The sequence below is a fragment of the Pinus tabuliformis genome, chromosome 7 (assembly GCF_031772625.1).
Source record: "Pinus tabuliformis cultivar Carrire ecotype Pingquan chromosome 7, CPIR1, whole genome shotgun sequence".
NCBI classification, from domain to species: Eukaryota; Viridiplantae; Streptophyta; class Pinopsida; order Pinales; family Pinaceae; genus Pinus; species Pinus tabuliformis.
In genome coordinates this window covers 1,567,225,684-1,567,246,198 of record NC_142293.1, presented here as the reverse complement: position 1 = coordinate 1,567,246,198, position 20,515 = coordinate 1,567,225,684, and the positions used below count along the sequence as shown (strand labels likewise).

The window sequence follows — 20,515 nt, the reverse complement described above, 5'->3', positions numbered from 1 at the left end:
CACGATTCAAAGGTCAAATAGAATAGACTGAAACCGACCTCTAATTTATATATAAATTCTCCAACAGCTAGTTGGCTTCATCTCCGTCAAAGTAATCTCAACCGTTGAAAAATATTTAATTATCTTTTAATCTCCTCCATCGAAATTATTTTATTTTTTGAGGAACTTTGAATTTTTCATTTAATTCCTTTTTAATTAACTCAAAAATAATTATTTTGATTAGTTTCCACAAAAAATTGACTTTGACTTAACTACCAAGGCCCAAGGTTCCAAAATCTTTTGAAAATTTCAATATTCCCTTGGCCACGGACCACCAAAAATTATTTCTTTAAAACTTGCGAATTTTACCTTTGGAGAATTTAATTTTACCTAGGATAGAAAATTGATTAAATTTTTGGCTTAAGATTTTAATTTAATTTTGCGAGGAAATTTAATTAATTGACTTATGTAGGGATTAATATTTTTTCCAACCCTCGAATATTTAACCATGGTGTCTAATTATGAAGGACCATGCACTAAATATTTTTTACATAAAGATTTTACATTTTACTACATGAAGGGGGAAAACCTGTCCGTTATAGACCCTCAACATTTACCCAGTTTTGCGACACAAAAAATATAATATAGTAGACCAAGTGACTTGTAATAAGATAATTTAACCAATTAGCTAAAATTATTCCCAATCCACTATTACAAAGACTCTATTTAAAACACTAGGACTCGCTTAAGATCTTGACGACAAAATCCACCCTAGCTTTGGGGTGAGGTGGAGGGGAAAACTATGCCGATCATTTGTGTCTAGAGACAGATAAATCAATGAGACAAAAAACCTCCTAAAATGGAAATCATCACCAAAACAATAGGTTTACCTAAGTTGTTACATACAGACGTGGGCATACTAGGATTATTTACATTATACATATGCAGAATGGGATGACATCTTTACAAAATTACCGACTGATGATGAAACTGAAAAGAGTGAACACTTGAACACGATAAATCACTTTTGCGAAAAAAGGGGTGTACTACTAAGGGGTCGTTGACACAAAGTGGTCAACATCTGGCTCTACTTGGGGACACGTTGCTCCATTGAAGGAATATGAGAATCCAAAATCTGCATCCAAGCAATACACAAGATTACATAAGTAGTGTCCATCCAAAATTCATCACATAACATTAGGCACATGAAAATAGAAGCTCTTCATTTATTAACTATTCTACTAACACGAAAATATAAATTTAATCTAACTACAAAGTGAAAATGTTGAAATAACAGGGTGTAAGGTTAGAAATACATGTGTTCAATATAGTGCATACTGAGCATTTTCTTGCATTCAGGAAAATTTGTGGGTTGTTTTTCAGATGTGCCATGTCCAATCCTGCATATGGTAAGACTTTGTCTTCTCTAAAAATCGAGTTGCTCGTGGCCATCAGATGCATCAAACCGCTTCCTTATTCTTTTTCTTTTTCGCTTCAAGATTTTCTTCATGGCAGGTTGTATTCCTGATGATGTGGAACATTCTGCTTGAGAACTTTCGGACGAAGTATTTAACATATTTGTGACAAATGCCTCTCTTCATTCTGCATCTATTCTGTGATAAATGATGAATCAGTTTCACAAGTGTTATGAGTTATAACTTGATCATTTTCAATTTCTTCTCTAATCATGTCATCCTTAGCTAAATCTTCATTAATGGGGTCAGCCACTTTCTCAGGATATTCACAACAAGACGGGACCTGCTTTAAAGGATTGGGAGAGTTATGATCTGTTGAAAGCTCCTTGATTTTCTGCCATCTATCATCTGGATCAAACTGAAACTTTTGTACCTGTGATTTCCTTTCTTCCAACCTCTTATGTATGGAACTCATTTCTTTAGCATGCCTTACTATTAATTTCGCTTGATTGAGCTCAATTTTCACAAATCTGTCTTGCAAAGTGATATGATTAACCTCCATAGTTTTCATTTCCCGAGTGTACTTTGTTTCCATTGCAATCACATGATTCTGAATAATGGACATCTAATTAGAATGATTAACTTCCATTATCTTTAATCTATTTTCTATGGTATCCATTTCTTCCATATTTATAAGACACGGTGCTTGTTTTTTCTCTATGGCCAATAATCTATTCTGAAGAGATATTTGACCAACTTCCATGTCCTTTATAATTTTATCATTCTTCGCTTTCATGCCCATGAAGCAATTTTGCAAATAGTTTCTCTTTCTTATGATTTGTTTGCATGGTAGCTAACTGATTGTTGTGATCAAATTCCATGATGGCCATTTCTTCATCATGTCTTTCTTCCATGGCAATCATTTTATTTAAGTGATTAAATTCCATGATCGTTATCTTTTCCTCTAAGGCTAATAACTTGTTCTATATAGAATCAATTTCCCTGGCATGATCAGTTGTTAATCTTGCTTGGTTAAGTTCCATATCTTTAATAAGTTGAGCCTGATTAACCTCTGTATTCTTGATTAGTGATTCAACTGTATGTCTTTAACCATCTGAATCAATTCCTTAACAAGATGCTTATCGTTGTCAACACTAATTTGACAACTTGTTTTTGCTTCTCCACTATCACAGATTTGTCTTGCAATAGTACAAGTGGATTCATCATGAGAATTGTCTTGAAATATTATGTTGATAGTTGATTTCTTTACAAGATCACTTTCACTCTTTTGCATAATAGTACTAGGGACACAAGGCGAGCCACCTTGTTTTATATATATATCCTTAAAACCACTGACGATATATTGTAAGGAAGCGAAAGAATCCTCAGGACAATTACAAAACCAATCCATAGCATCACCTTCTAAGGAAAAGGCAAAGAGACATATCTTGACATCTTCATGATTATATTGTGAAGGAAAACAATATCTGGTTATTATATGAGCAACTCTGGAAAGATGCTTTCCAGCATTGGCTGAATCACCACCCGAAAACAAGGCAATTTATGAATGGCCTCTTTCAGCATATCAAGAAGAGTATCCATGATCACTTGCTTAAAGGGGAGAAAGGGAACAACCAAATATGCTAGAAAGATAGATCTTTGCTCAAGAAAATCAAAAAGATCCACAAGAAGTGAGCTTCTAGCAAAAATTCTTGTAAGAAATGAAAGAAATGGAGTCGCCACTTGATCATGAATCTAGCTTTAAGATTCTAAGAGCAGAAACCGAAAGGTCAGTCGAGAGAAGCAGATGGATATTAGGGAGGGTTTCTTGTCTGAGAGTAAATGGATGAATAAGTAGAGTCGCCACCCAAACAGGGAATCAACCGAAATGTCCAGGTGCTAAAGATGCAGATGAAAGGATTAGTGAGATGACAAAAGATACAGTGATGAAAAAATGAAGAGATGAAATGGCGTCAGAAAATGTGGCGTTTATGGGACAAAAATGATAAGAGATTGAAAAAGTGAATGGCTAATGAACGGTGAAAAAGATTATTAGATTAGAAAAATGTCGTGAGGACCAAGGAAAGAAAAACTTTGTCCCCGGCAACGGCACCAAGAAATGTTGTTGCACAAAGTGTCTAGGCACTGCTACAACGCTCAAAGTAGGGGATGTCACTCTGATCCCTACTCACTCTGTTTAGACTCTATCCTAGCTAAGTCAAGGGGGGCAGTCCCTGTACGCAGATGGATGATGAGAGTGGTGTAAAACAACAAGGTCTAGGAGATCTATGGCAAGGCAATTTGCTAATGATGTAACTTGGTTACTAATTAATGCAAGTATTTATGATATGAGTAATGTTAAGATATATAAATTAAGCTTGATTAAGAAAACCACAAAATAGGAATACTAGACCAGTGCCTTTAGACAATAATACTCAATAATAATTCAAAGCACTTGCTAAGAAATGATGTCAATCCACAAAAAATAATAGTGTTGCAAAAAGATGTTAGTACAAGATAATAAAGATGATGACTTTACCATAAGGATAATGGAAAAGTACAGCCACTTAAAGAGATTTCAAGATGCCAATGTTTAGATATTTCCAAGGTATGATCAATGTTACAAGCAAAGAACACAAGCTTCAAATATTAGATCCAAATACAAATGAGAGAATAGTGAAGAAAGAGAATTGTTGTACAAAAGATCCAATAAGATAATACCAACAACCTTGATTATTTGAAGACATTTTCAGAAGAAATCACATTGGTAGAATGAGGCTGATGCGTTTCGAACCAACCAGTGTGGTTCATCATCAGGACAAGATGAACAATCAGATCATAGCTTCAAGTTAAATAAGGAGTCAGGACCATGTAACAGCTATAGGGGAAACAACTAAAAAACGGCTATTTTTTTAATGGCTATAGGGGAAACAGCTTAAAAACGACTATTTTTGACTGGATAGGAAAAATGGGACAAATTATTATTATTTGTTAATAAATAATAATAAAATAATAAATCAAATATAGTGTATAATTATAAACCTATAAACACCAACTTGACGCTTATAAGTCAAATGAATTAATGAATTAAATGTAAAAAATAATAATATTGAGATAATCGAGTCAAATAATATTAAATAGATATATTATTTAGTTATAAATTAATTATCTTGGTATAAATGAAACATGTTTATGTCCTAAGCTTATTTTCAATTATATGTTTATAATTATAAGAATAACCAATATGACCCTTATAAATCAATTTTTTTTATTTTTTTTAATGAAACACTAATTAAGCTAAATGAATAATATTATATTATTTAAGTCAAATAGATATACTATTGTAAATTAATAATCTTGGTCTAGTTATCTAGTTATAAATGAAATTTGTATTAAAAAATAAATAAATATATATAATATAAAATTATGAATTAAATTTGAATGTATTCTAATTATTTTTTGTTGCCAGATCGTAGGTGTCTATTTATTGTTTCATAGATAGTAGATATAAATGTACTTTTATAAACTAATTAAAAATATAAAAATAAAAAGATAAATAAATAAATGAATTAATGATATTTATTCTTAATTAATTTTCATTTCCTTTGCTCTTGGTAACTTATAAATGATAAAAAATAAAAAATAAAAATAAAAAACCCTCAAGGGAAGAGAAACCGAAAAAAGAGACAAGAAAGGGAAGGAACTAAGAGGAAAGGGCTGGAATCCAACAACTACTGATTTTCCAACCGTCGTCTCTATTAAGATTACTAGGCCTCCTCTCAATTTCAATGGCTTCCCTAAATTTACGGTGATGAAATTGAGAAATCTTAGCAATGACCTTAGCCTCTTCAATGCATATCTGATGCTTGGTTTTCTCAGCATGCTCTGCTAAGGCCGAAGAGCGGGTCTTTCCATGCTTAATATCGGCAACGTGTTCATTAATCCTTTGATTAATAGAACAACCAGTTTCACCAATGTATGAAGTTCCGCAGGAGCATGCAATGACATAAACGCCCTTCATATCCTTGGGGTCCATAGGGTCTTTTGCTGATTTCAAGGAACTTTTGATGGTGTTAAGGGGTCGAAAGGTAGAGGGAATGTTGTGCTTTCTCAGGATTCTCGCAATCCTGTCAGTCGTCCCTTGGATGAAAGGGAGGTTAACCCCAAAACTACAATCCTTAGGGTCTGTCTTAACCTTAGGACTTTTGTTGGCTTTGAGGAAGGCTTTAAAGCCTTGTTTCTTACTGTAACCATTATTAACAAAAACCTTCAAGAGATGGGATTTCTCTTTGGAAAAATGGTCGACATCAAAAACCAACAACCTTATTCAGATTTGTAAATGACACAAGCACAGCAAACTTTAGATCCGCTTCTTTAGAATTCAAGCTTATCAATTCTTACCAAGCAGATTTATGACAACAATAGACTGCTTCGATACTTATGATGAAAAAGAGATAAATTCCTTCAAATGCAGATTACTCAGAGCATGAAGTAAATGTTATGACAGCAGTGAAATAGTACCACAACTACTTTACTTTTGAAGAGTAAATTCAAATGAGAATGTCCACTTGCAAAACAGTCAAGACAACTTTGGCTAAGATAGATAAGAAGCTAGAAGATTTGAGCAGCAGGAATAGGACGTTGCGGAGGAGAGAAAGGGAGTTGCGACAAGGACATGGAGGCTGCTACAAGCAACATTAAGGATATAGAGGGGCAGCGTTAGGGAAAGAAGCTGAGAGGAGACAGTGGAAGGCAGTTTAAGGCCTGAAGGGAGGCTCCTCTAGCAGTGGATGGGAGGATAGGCTAGGGAAATGCAAGGTAGATGGAGGTAGGAAAGCCGAAAGGCCTATAGATAAGGTAAAGCACAGGCCTGGCACAGTGAGGAGATTGATATAGGAAGAAGGCAGCAAGGAGAGGAAAGAGAGAAGAGGGACAAAAAGGATTCTGTAGCCAAGGTAAGTCCAGCAGAAAGGTGGGGCAGAGGGATAAGGTGAGCCTGTGGGCTTGAGGGAAATCGCAGCAAGGAGAGGGAAAGGCTGTGAGGAAGCCTGCCCAGGCAAGGGTAATGCATGCCTAAGATAGGCTTGCGGCAATCCAGAGGAGGGCTGAAAATAAGGGGCCGCAGGCAGAGAAGACTGTGGATGAGGGTTAGGACACAGTTGTCGAAGAAGAGGGACTACGTGGAGGAGGTAGACAACAACCCTGAAGAGTAGCAGTCGTGGCTTGGAGAAGGCTGTGTACTGAGCGAAGGCTGCCTTCAAATCTCAAAAAAATATTTTTCACCTTTTATTTGAACAATTTTATGAAGATCCCGAATTGAAGTTGAAACCCTCAAATGCGGATATTTTTCTGAATAATTTTCTTTGACAAATGTCGTTGAGGCTAGATCTTGTCTTCCAAGGTCTAGATCTGGCTTCAAATGAACTTCTTCTTTCAGATCTACACCTGCAAAACAAAAACAACAAATACCCAGATCCCAAATATAGAAAAATGAATAAAAACCCAAGTTAGAAAAACTTCATATCTATACAAAATATTTACATATCTATGCACAGAAGTTGCAAATCTATTAGATCTGAGGAATATGAATCCAACTTCGCTCCCAAATCTGAAGATATAAGGCTCTTCCTAGTCAGATTTATCAATTTTTCCACAAAATATTTTGGTTTTTTAGAGAGGTACTAGCCCAAAAACTTCATACATGAAAATTTTATCTTTAGATAAATCTTGAAGTTAGTATGAGGTAGGCTCTTAAGAAAATATATGTTGAGAATTGGTTGGTCCAACCGAGGACTATCCCCAAACACTCAGTGAAAACCTTAGAGATCTTCTGCAAACACTAGATCAACCATCGAACCAAGTAGAGAAATAGAATAACAATAAAATTCTGATGAAATAGAAATACCTGCTAATTCAATCAAAATTAAAAATGTTACCCTAGATCCAACAAATTGAATAAGATACTTGTATTCAGATTATTCTAAGAGAGCTATTGCTTTGCAATTTTCAAATAATATTTGCAGAAATTAAAACGATGTTACCATAGATTCATGAAGAGGAACACCACTGCAAGTTGAAACCCCAAAGACTTTTGCATTAATTCCAGAAAATATACAAGAGAGCTTGAGAGCCTAGTACACGATTCAAAGATCGGATAGAATAGACTGACACCGACCTCTAATTTATAGATAAATTCTCTAACGACTAGTTGGCTTGATCCCCGTCAAAGTAATCTCGACCGTTGGAAAAAATTTAATTATATTTTAATCTCTTCAATCGAAATTCGAAGAATTTCGAATTTTTCATTTAATTTCTTTTTCATTAACTCAAAAATTAATTTCCCCAAAAATTGATTTGACTTAACTACCAAGGTCCATGGATCCAAAATCTCTTGAAATTTTCAATATTCCCTTGGCGGGGGACCTTAAAAATTAATTTCTTTAAAACCCATGAATTTTACCTTTGGAGAATTTAATTTTAACTAGGACAGAAAATTAGAATTAATTAAATTTCTAACTTAGGATTTTAATTTAATTTTGCCAGAAAATTTAATTAATTGACTTATGAGGGGATTAATAATTTTTCCAACCCTCTAATATGTAGGCATGGCGTCTAATTATGAGAGACCATGCACTAAATATTTTTACACGAAGATTTTACATTTTAATACATGAAGGTGGAAAACCTGTTCGTCATAGACCCTCAACATTTACCCATTTCTACAACACAAAAAATATAATCTAATAGACCAAGTGACTTGTAATAAAATAATTTAGCCAATTAACTAAAATTATTCCCAAACTATTTTTACAAAGACTCGATCTGAAACACTAAGACTCGCCTAAGACCTTGATGACAAAATCCACCCTAGCTTTGGGGTGAAGCTGGAGGGAAAAACTTTGTCGATCATTTATGTCTAGAGACACAAATGAATCAGTGAGACAAAAAACCTCCTAGAATGAAAATCGTCACCAAAACAATAAGTTTACCTATGCTGTTACATACAAACGTGGTCATACTAGGATTACATTATACATATGCAAAATGGGATGACATTTTTACAAAATTGTCGACTGATGATGAAATTTGAAAGGTGTGAACACTCGAACACGATAGATCCCTTTATGGGGTCGTTGACATAGAGTGGTCAACTGAGCCTAAGTGTTGATGTATTTTCGGTTCAGAGATGGATTGCAGTTGATGAGACGAATGATGTTATATGGTTTAAACTTTAATCCATTTTTTTATGTTATTTATCACTAATTCATCATTCTACATGCTTTTGTTGACATATATGCATCAAGATATATAAAAATATATATTATATAAAATTTCCTCCCAAAATTGCTCTCGACCTTGGAGTTTTTAAAAATGTCGCTCCCCACTCCTACTTTCCATTTCCACCCCTGCTCCCAAGCAGCCATGTGTATATTTTTATTTAATAAATTCGCCAATTTTCTCCCGATCCAGTTAAAACTTTTTTCTCTTTTGCCTCGCCGATTTATTGTCGATGCCAAGTCTAGTAACATTGATAAGAATGTCCATCAAGGTAGGGAGTTACTGCCCACCAGGGGGAAGTCAGCAATGCCATAGGGGCAGACATATCATGAAACAAACAATGCCGTGAACAGCCGTGGACGCCCACATGAACAGAGATCTAAGAGTCACTTTGACAAGATAACACACAGCCACATGGCTTTACATGGCTATTGGGCACATCCTTTGGGCTTAAATGGTGTGGCCAAAAAGTTCCAAGGCACCCCTGCTGAGAGAGGAGTAACAATACCCATGCAGTCAGGTCCATTACAGGTAAAGGATGAAGTATCTTCTCATCACTATCCATACAAAATTCCTATGTGGCAGGAGAGGATATGGCAGGATCTTTGGCAGATGATGGCAAGAACCCAGCTGAGCACACCATGGAGAAACAGTTAGGAATTAGAGTAGTAGCCCCTAGAGGTCCAGACTAGATATCATTTTTTAAAATTTCCAAGTTTTATCAGGTGGTTTGTTTTGTTAAATCAGTATGTACAGCAATGTACTTTCAAGAACCATAGGCATAGGGTTTGGGAAGGATGGCTAAAACAGTTTATCGGAGAGAATTTTTGACTTTTAGGATACTTAGACCTGCTATCTGCAGTCAGACCCTTTAAATTTTGTATTATTAGGCTGACTGGCTTGACCACAAAGTTATTTTAATGCAGATATTAACCATTATTGAAATAAATAAATAAAAGCAGCATTTAAGAAAGCTTTTCAACATTTTGACTTAAAACATAATATTAAATTTCCAAAACTAGCAACTATCCCACATGGCAAGATGTAAGCAGAAGACCCTCAAAGAATAGCAACCACAGGTTGTGCATGTCAAGACAGTATTTATAACTACTGTTTTAAGCAGCCACAAGTAGGTATTACACAATCAGTAAAATGTAATACAGAAAGATGAGAGTTAGTGGATGCTAAATTCATGTCCTGCTCAGCCATATTGTATTCTTATCACATCCATGCTCTCTTATAAACATTGTTTCTCACATGCTTAGTAAAACCAATAAAAACTGGATAACTTGCCAAAGAACCCAGTTTGAGCTGTTGATTAAGTATCCAAATCCACAAGTGCAAGGTTCAATATTCTATTCTAAATTATAAAATCTACTGTAACTAAAATAACTTAATAAGGGTACCCAAGGGAGCATCGCATTGAAAAACTACCAATCTTATCAAAAGTGGCCATTTAGATAGATTAGTAAATCTGGAATGATTTCAAATGCACACTTCTTTACAGCCTTTTATATATGCAGTATTAAAATGCCCTTGTTAAAAACGATCAATCTTGTTTAACAATAAGAATAATTTTATAAAACTTTTGAAAATAACTAAACCTTTGGCGATCCAATTTAGTTTGTGGCCTTTCAGGGAGCTTGTGCACATCAAGATAAACAGTTCTATTTCTCCTGTGCACACCCATCTCCCATGGGTCAGTTCGGTTATACGCAGTTTCCAAGATCTGCATGATCATCAGTTAAACTCATAAGCTTACAACAGAAAATACCATATTATCAGCTCTTATGAAAACAATGAATGAGAGAAATGTAAAAATTACTAATCCTCTAGTAAGGGACTTAAAGTAAAAAAGTATTTATGAGGTCTCTAAGATCTGCACAGCAAGCAATTACTGAGCTCAGTATTAAAATCTAATATCATCACTCTTATTAAACCATGACACAAAATATTCCTATAAAAAGCTTTTTCGTATAGCATCATTATAAAAGAAGACTTACCTTATTAAGGTTGTTACGAAAAGTCTGTTGCAATGACAAGAATAATCCATCAGACTCAAATTACAAAGTCATGAATAATTACAAACAATAATTGCAACTAACTGCTTACAAATCTAAAACTATAAAAGATCAAAACAAAGCAAGTGCCAATGGGGCCTTGGTTGTGACTGCTGGTGAGGTTGACAAAGCATTAAGCCTTCCACAGGTTAAAAGGGGGTGAGGCCAGGCAGAAATCGAAGGCAAATTTTGGCAGAATAGATACCCCTCATACCTAGCAATTAAGCTAAAGTTGATGAGGCATGTTTCTGGAAGCACATCCAGAAAAAAGAAAACAAGTCTCTATTTCCTTAAAGAAGCCAATAATTTATTTGAGCATGCAAAAGCAAGAAAAATAGATAATATTAAACATGGAGCTCAAAGTCTATTAATAGGCAAGGGGCATTTTTGTTCGTTTAAATATCTTCTTGACCCATTCAAGATTTGTAACTGGGATCAGCATCAAATGACGTTTTGTTATCAGAAAATGTAATAACAGAATCATTCATGAAATGTAAGAAAATTAAGCACACTCACCACAAAATGAATATTGTCAAGTGTAATTTGTGTATTCCTTATGCAATCAAGTAGGTCGCCAAATCCATGGCACTCCAAATCTGATTGTAAAGCACAGAAGTCACCAGTTGAATTACTAATTTAGCTACAACAGCTAAACTTAGAATAAAAACAGCTTAACAAATGCTCAATGAAACTTAAATAACATTCAAGTGGCTAATCAAAAATTACGAAATGGAAAATCTCAAAACTATAGGATAAATACAGAATAAAAACAGTTTTCAGTAAAGTTCAATGCAACTTAAATGATACCTAAGTGGCTACTCAAAAATCTACGAAACAGGAAAATGTTAAAACTATGGGCATCCTTAAATTTATCTTCAACAAATGGACTGTGTTTCAAATTCAGAAAGTAGGAAATGGGATTCAAAGTAATCAAGATGGAAAATGCATTGAAGTAAAGATGTTTAATATCAAATCACATATATACAAGACGAACTACAAGAGAGGGAAGAAAGCTGCACTGAAATTGATGAATTTACAGTGATTGATAGCATATATCCATTGGGCTGTGGCTTAGCGGTTGGTATGTACTATGGGGAGCTGCCACACATATAGTTGTTGAGCCCCGAAACCACACTTTTCCTACACATTTTCCTAAACTGACTCCATCCACCTGGACCTCATAAGCTATCAACACCATTGCATATTGAGTTTAAAAGAGCACATAAAGTGGTTTTCTAACTATGCTTAGTGTTTGCCGTTTGAACTAGATTTTTGCTCATAAGCTGCGGAATCTTGTCACTTTCCGCAGCCAGTTCAACTTTCCGCAACCTTTTTGTTAAAGTCTATATTGCAGGTGTCTTCAGGCAAATCGAGCCACATGGGCAAGTTGAAAATGACGTGGACATGGACCGAGTCCTATTGGCTCAGTATGGACCGAGTCCTATTGGCTCAGTCGAATTCATCAAAGAAGGTCGTGGTCAAAGGTGGTCAAGCGGTGGTCAAATATAGGAGTCCTACAGCAACAGGACTCCATTTTCAAACACATGAAGACTTTCGTGGTTGTTCCTAGATCTCTGGGGACATATCAACACCTGTGGACTGCTCCATAAGGCGAATCCAACAGCCACCCTCAATAGATTTAATCATCACGGCAGCCATGATGCTAGATCCATGGACGTTGTCGTTCACGTGTCCTCTGTCAGCGCAGTTTTTAGGAAATCAGTTATGTAGCCTTCTGTTATAAATAATGTGTTTCCATACGCATAATAGTTAGTCTTTTTTGAATGTATTGTTGATTGTTAACGAGCCCACTGTGCCGTGACATTGTTTCGTTGTTATGACTGCGTTCTGAATATATGAGAAGACTCTGTTTCTGAGCATAATTCGTGGTTGATAGCTGTTGCCCGAGGTTGTGCAGAGGGCCCCTGCACACGCCGAGGTTTTGTTTATTGCTGTACAGTTTCACGTTGTGTTTCTTTATGTTTATCATGCCATAGTTATTCACTTATGTATATTGCATTTCCTATGGTACTAACGTTTCATTTTTGTCCATAATTTTACATGTTTTACATTGCTGTTAACGTTGATCAGTGTATTTGTTCCAGATTACAGTAGGCAGCCCGGGCATTTGCATATAGTTTTCACAATGACTAATGACATGGAATCAATCTTGTCTTTCTGCTGACTTACTTTTCTTAGCTTTTAATTCCAGCTCTGTTTTGTTTATTTCAGTTCTGTTCATTGGCTTTATTAGTTAGCTTAGATATTAAATTACTCATATCATTGTCAGTTACCTCCGAAAGCCATAGCGAGACTAATGGTGAGGGATTGAAGTATGAGTGCGTAATTTGATATTAGTTTTATTTTTCTGCAAATTAGATATCGAATTGCTCAAGTTGTTGATGATTACCTCCGAAAGCCATAGCGAGACTAACTGGCGAGAGGGGTCAGACTATGAATTGATGTGATTTTATTTTAAGTTTACTTTTTTGCAAATAGATATCAGATTGCTCAAGTTGTTTATGATTACCTCCGAAAGCCATAGCGAGACTAACTGGCGAGGTGTCAGAATATGAATTGATGTAATTTGATTTTAGCTTTACTTTACTTGCAATTTTTGGATTTCTTTGAGTACAGTAGCTTAATTCATTTCTCTTGTATTTAGACAATAGCAGGGATAATGGTTTCATGATCAATAGTTCACTGTTTGTTTGATTAGAATAGTGGCACATTTTTATTTTCTTTTAGGAATTGATTTCATCATTGCATGTTCTAAAGATCTTCTGAAGTTTGAAGTTTTGGAAATCCTTATAAAGGACATAATTGCCTTGAAAATTTGTATCCATACTTGTCTTTTAGAATTTCCATTTCACATTAGGAGATAAACGAAGATAAAAACCCCTAAAACAAATAAAAAAATCAAAAACAACAAAAAGTAAGAAATAGGTTATCTTGCACATATAGTGCGCCACACTTCAACAGTTTACGACTCCCGGATTGACAATTAATATAGCAATTTAGGACACTCTAAATTGACTAAACATTTTGGCGTCGTTGCCGGGGAAGTATAACTAGGTAGCCAATTTCTTAAAAAAAAAAAATTCAAAGGGGGGAAAAATTGATAACTTCTCAAAGTACGCTCTCCTCTTGCACCTAGTGTGATCTGGAGGATCAGAAAAGAGAGTTATTGGTTGAATAATTTCTCGAGTATGCTCTCTTCTTGCACCTAGTGTGATCTGGAAGATCAGAAAGAGAATTATTAGCCCGACTTGAAGACAAAAATTAAAAAAAAAAATGACATAGCAGAACTATGTGTCCATCTCTCGAGGGGAAATCTAAAACTGAAAAAGGGCCTAGAGATCTTTCTCTTATTAGAGCAAACAAATCTGCAGCTGGATCAGTAAGTAGGGCAGAGATTGGCAATATGCTTCATGAGTTCAAAACTGATATTCTAGGGAGCCTTAGTGAACAGCGAGACACCCTTAAAATACAAAACAAGCAGAAAGCAGAAGCTGAAGCTTTGGCCATCTTTTGTCCAAAATGTAAGAAGAAACACGCTCTAAGGGAATGCCCATTGAATGCAAAAGTTGTAGAAACATGTATGATTTGCTCGGAAAAACATGAGACCAAGGATTGTCCTTCAATTCTTGGGCACAAAGTTGTTTTTCAAGAAGATCCAAATTCAGTAGAGTCTCTCTGTTTTGTTTCAAGGAGACCTTGGCAGGGGCAACAAAATCAAGGGTTTAACAACCCTATGAACTTTCAATCCCCGCCAAATTGGAATTCTTAGCAACAACCTTGGTCCCAACCTCAAAATCCATATCAATCATGGGTACAAGGTATGCAAAATCCTTATGGGAGATTTGCTCAATTTTGTCAATATCCTCCATCTTTTCAAAATCAACAAGCTCCACCACTTCCAAATCAAAATCCACAACTTTCATTGCCATTTCCACAACAACAACCACCTTCTCAACAAAATCCAAATTCTCAACTCTTGCTTCCATTTCAGCAAAAGACAAATCAACTACCAGCCCAGCCATTGCCAAATCCCAATAATAAATATCCTCAGAATGCTTACATGGTAGAAGGACAACAATTTCCTACCTATATGATTGTTCCTCTTAATGATGTACAACTTAGATCTGGTAGAGTGTTAGAAAAACCTTCTATAGATGCTCAAAAGCAAAGTACTTCCGAGGAAGATTCTCTTAAAGTCAATAAAGGTTCTGAAGCATCTCTTTAAAACCCAAACACTCAAAAAGAAAAAGAAAAAGAGTCAACCCCCACAACTCCTATAGTTGAGCAACCTGCATCTTCATCCACACCTCCTTTCCCTAAAAGATTACAAATTGACAAAGGGGTGGAAAAACAAATCTTGTTGCCTAACTATGATTTCCTAGATGAATTAAAGAATGTTTGTATCAAGATATCCTTGCTACAAGCCATTAGAGAGATTCCTATTCTAGCAAAAACAATAAAGGAGTTAAGTCTCAACAGACCAGGAAGGAAACCAAGAGATACAAGAAGAATCCACCTGGTAGGAAAAATTGCAGATATCATGATGGGAAAAATGACCATGCAGAAATATGTAGATCCAGGTAGTCCAATTGTCAAGACACATATAAATGGGATATAAATTCCAAACACTTTGATTGACTTAGGGGCTGCTATCAACATTATGAGTAGACAGACTATGGAACAGCTTAAACTTCCTAATCTTGTTTTTACACCTACCTTACAGCAACTAGCAAATGGATCAATAATCAAACCAGATGGTGTATTAAAATATATTTCAGTCTCCTTAGATTCTTGGGAATATCCAGTAGATTTCATAGTTTTGACTCCCAAGAGTAATTTAGGAGGGCACCCATTTATCTTAGGAAGACCTTGGCTAGCCACAGCTGATGCTTTCATTAGTTGTAGATCTGGAGATATGTACATTTCTGATGGTAATTCGACAAAGAAATTCAATCTGTATCCTTCAGCAAAAGCAATTACAGAAGTAGGAGATAATGAATGGGTCGATGATGAGGACACCATACAACCTGTCTTTACCATTTCTGAAATCAATGAAGATAGTAAAATTCTGAACACATTAGAAAACTTTAAAACATCTTCAGAATATGACCACACACAATTTCAGTTAGATTCTCACATTGAGTACTTATCATCAAGACAAATGTCTCTTTACTCTATGGAAGAGTTCGGTAGTTCCACCCTTGAGATTTTTCCGGGTAAAACATTGAATATCAATAAAAATTTGGAAAAGTCACAACAGGAAGAGCTAATCAAAATCTTGCAACAACATTCTACTGCATTTGCATGGGAGTATACTGACATGAAAAGTATTGACCCTAAACTTGCATTCATCACATCTACATTGAGGAAAACAGTAGATCAATCAGACAACCTCAGATAAGGATGAATCCAAATCTTAGGGAGATAGTGAAAGAAGAGCTCCAAAAACTACTCAATGTAAACTTCATTTATCCAATTTTAGATAGCCGATGGGTTTCTCCTTTGATTATAGTACCTAAAAAGAATGGTAAATGGAAAGTATGCATTGATTACAGGGAATTGAATAAAGCAACTTTGAAGGATCACTTTCCTTTGCCCTTTATCGATCAAGTATTAGATACACTAGCAGGCAAAAAGTACTTTTCATTTTTGGATGGTTTTAGTGGCTATAATCAAATTCAGGTAGCACCTAAAGATCAAGATAAGACCACATTTACCTGTCCATGGGGAACTTTTGCTTATCGAGTGCTTCCTTTTGGATGATGTAATGCACCTGCAACATTCCAAAGAGCAGTACTAGGAATCTTTTCTGATCTAATCCATGATTGTGTAGAGGTTTATATGGATGATTTTACAATTTATGGTAATTCGTTTAAAGAGACATTAGAGAATTTGGAAAAGTCCTTATAAGATGTAAAGAAACAAACCTTTCATTAAGTCATGAAAAATGCTTTATGATGTTTACTGAAGGTATTGTTTTGGGACATCACATTTTAGGGGATGGGATTAAAGTCGATAGATCAAAAGTTGAAGTCATCTCCAAGTTGCCTATTCCAAATTGTCAAAAAAATGTTAGAAGTTTTCTGGGATTTACTGGGTACTATAGAAGATTTATAGAGAACTTCACCAAAATAGCATCTCCACTCTTAAAATTACTTACAAAAGACTGTGAATTCAAATGGGATCCTGATTGCCAATCAGCGTTTGAAACTTTGAAGATAAGAATATCTGAAGCACCTATCTTGAGAAGACCAAATTGGAAACTTCCTTTCCATATTTCTACAGATGCTTCAGATACAGCTCTAGGGGCTGTGTTGGGTCAAAAAGATCTAGTTCCTTTTGCCATTTACTATACCAGTAAAAATTTGACTCCCACTGAGTTGAACTATACTGTAACTGAAAAAGAGTTCTCAGTTGTTGTTCATGCAATCAATAAGTTCAGACATTATATAACAGGCTATGAAACTTTTATCCATACTGATCATTCTGCGATTAGATATCTAATGAACAAACCTGTTACTAATGGCAGAGTTACAAGGTGGCTCTTACTTTTACAAGAATTCAATTTCAATGTGTTAGATAGACCAGGGAAACAAAATACAGTAGCTGATTTCTTGTCTAGGATTCAGAATACTAAAGAAGGTTCTCCTAAAGAGGACAAGTTTCCTGATGAACATTTATTTGCAGTAACTACTAAAACTCCTTGGTATGCAGATATTACTAACTATTTGGTTACAAGAAAAGTACCTCCACATCTATTTCCTAGTGAAAGAAGAAAGATTATTCAGGAGAGTTCAAAATATTCATGGATTTCTAACGAATTGTTTAAAACAAAGCCCGATCTTGTGATCAGAAGATGTGTTAGGGAAGATGAAATGCCTGACATCCTCAAGGCATGTCATGATGAACCATGCAGCAGACACTTTGCTGACAAAAGGACAACGTATAAAATCCTCTCTTTAGGATATCATTGGCCTTCCCTTTTAAAAGATGCAAAAGAATATGTCAAAAGGTGTGACAGCTGCCAAAGAGTAGGGAAACCGACCCTTTCAAATGAAATGCCACTGCAACCGCAAGTACTCATTGAACCCTTTGAAAAATGGGCTTTAGATTTCATTGGACCTATTAATCCACCATCTAAACAAAAGAAGTATATATTGGTATGTACTGATTATGTCACTAAATGGGTAGAAGCCAAAGCATTATTTTCTGCTACTGAAAATTCAGTTGTTAATTTTCTTTATGAGGATATTTTTACTCGCTTTGGTGTTCCAAGAGAAATTGTAACAGATCAGGGAAGTCAATTCACATCCAACTTGGTGGAGAAGCTGATGGAAGAATACAAAATCAAGCACAGAAAATCTACCCCTTACCATCCACAAGCAAATGGTCAAGTGGAGTCTACAAACAAAGTTCTTGAAGGCATCATTACCAAGACTGTTCATCTACACAGAAGAGATTGGGCAGAAAGGCTTCCTGAAGCCTTATGGGCCTACAGAACTACATGGAGGAATACAACAGGACATTCTCCCTATGAACTTGTTTATGGGAAAGAAGTTCTGCTCCCCATTGAGTTTCAAGTCAAAACTTTCATAGCAGTTCATTTGAGAATGAATCTATGAGAAGCCCAAAAGCATAGAATGGAGCAGTTGAATGAGCTGGATGAGATCAGACAAGAAGCAATCCTAAGAACTGATCTAGTTTAGTATCAAAGAGCTAAATGGCATGATAAATACATCAAAGAGAAAAAGTTTCAAGAAGGAGACTGAACATTGCTATTTGATTCCAAGTTTAAAGACTTCAAAGGTAAATTCCAAACTCATTGGCTTGGGCCATATGAGATTGACAAAGTCTTTAGCAATGGAGCGGTAAGAATCAAAACCATTGATGAATTTCAAAATCCTCTTATTGTGAATGGCCACAGATTAAAGATCTATCATAAGCCACTCTCAAAAGAAGAATTTGTCAAAATGTTTCAAGATAGTTCTGCGATAAGGCTGGTGAAGAAGAATCCTTCTTATCCACTAGCCTAGCCTTTGTTCCTTTCTGTTTCTAAGTAAATAAATAATAAAATAAAATTGTATAAGCCTGAAAACCAATCACAGACTCGCAGTCTTATACAAAAAATACAGGGCGAAAATCAGAATCCTCTGACGCCCTATATTTTCCAAAAAAGAAAAATTCCCATTTTCATTCCACTCCACTTCATTTCATTCCATTTTATTTCATTCCGCCAATAAAAGTTTTTATGACCATTTTCATCCATTCAGTCATCATTTATCCATCTTCATTCAGTTAAATGATTGTTGTGTCAGTTTCCGCAACCAGAAGCAGTTTCTGCAGCTATCACTCTGTTTTTCAAAACTAACAGTCAGATGTTAGTTAAATAATCATGAAATCAAATGCAGGTATGACCGAAGACATATTATGAAAACATGGGCCACCTAAAGGCATCAATAAGGAGCAGCTGATCAAGGGTTAATGGACAACAAATGGCAAAAATTCCAAGGTATGAGTAGAAATTTATTTCAAATAGCAATCAAAGCACATTTTTGCATAGTTATTAAACCATAAGCTCCACTATATGCAATGATTGGTGTGATAGCGTCCATAACCATTCCACGACATTCCTCCACGAACCATGCATTTATTTTCCAAACGGTCTTATGATTAGCCTTCGGATTTAATTTGTGTTGGCTGCATTTTAACACTCCACCTGTAATCATGAGGACGTGGTCGATTTGACTACGGCTCTTCTCAACCGCACAAAATCCGCAGCCGTTTCATAAACATGTTCGCGTCTACTCTGCAGCCACCCAATTTAAAATTCTGCCAGATGCACTTTACTCCCCCTACTGTTCTATTGACATCACGGCTGCATTTCCACCTTGCTCACATAAGCCTTCGCCCCATTTCACGAATTCACTTCCGTTGCCTGTCCTCTGTTTTCCACTCACAGTCATTGGTTTTCTCCATAAACTCTGTTCACTCCCATAACCCAGCCATCTCACTTCCGCTAAACCCTCCTCACGCAGACGAGTTTTAAGAACAGAAGGAAGGATGGGTCTGTTGTTGAGGGCAGAACTGGAAGGGCCCAAGTTTTTGGAAGGATACCCGCAAGTGAAAAACATATTGAAGAAGGCAAGATGGCTATGGTTTATTCAAAAATTCAAGGGCTACAACAAGAAGATTACAAAGACTTTTGCGAGGTCTTTTAACGGCCAGGAGGTGGAAATTGGGGACCTCAAGTTTACAATCACCGAGGCATCCATAGCAGCCGGTACAGAACTCCCGCAGGAGGGTGAACGATGGTTCAAGAACAAGAGCTTTGACGAGAAGACTTGGAGAGTCATACTACACAATCCAGGTATGGATGTAACTATATTCAAAAGAGGAATTCATGTCCATGCTTTAAAAGAGTGGGCCAGTTTATTGTTAATTATTTAAAAGTTCATTACTTGTGAAGGCCGTTTCGGGTCAATGTATATGTATCATACCCAGTTTCTGATGAACTTTTTAGAAAACCAAACCCTCAATTTGCCCTACTTTTTATTGCTGAGCTTGAAAAAGATGTGCACAACAGTCCAAAAGAATATAGAAGACATAGAACCCCATTTGTATCATCATGGGCTTGTGAAAATTCTAATTGAAGACCAGTTGAAGAAAAAGAGGGACACCTGGGAATGGTTTTTGGTGAGAAACTACTTTCAAGAGCCACCCGAAGTACCTGAGAGCAGTACAACAAGGAGTAGGAGGAAGGAG

The 20,515-nt window shown here is 35.8% G+C and overlaps 1 protein-coding gene across 9 annotated transcripts in view; it reads right to left on the bottom strand.

The window, feature by feature from the left end:
- LOC149254045 (glycine-rich protein) overlaps window positions 1-20,515 on the bottom strand; it is a 318,254-nt gene that overhangs the window by 183,396 nt on the left and 114,343 nt on the right. For all 9 annotated transcript variants that reach the window (XR_016267120.1, XR_016267119.1, XR_016267122.1 and 6 more), the window contains exons 5-7: window positions 11,249-11,328; window positions 10,676-10,699; window positions 10,277-10,401 (exon numbers count right to left, since the gene is read on the bottom strand). Coding sequence is in view for 5 of the 9 variants with exons in the window: in XM_089460058.1 (XP_089316184.1) it covers window positions 10,277-10,401; window positions 10,676-10,699; window positions 11,249-11,328 (229 nt within the window). In the remaining 4 variants the exon portion in view is untranslated. The remainder of the gene's footprint in view (window positions 1-10,276; window positions 10,402-10,675; window positions 10,700-11,248; window positions 11,329-20,515) is intronic.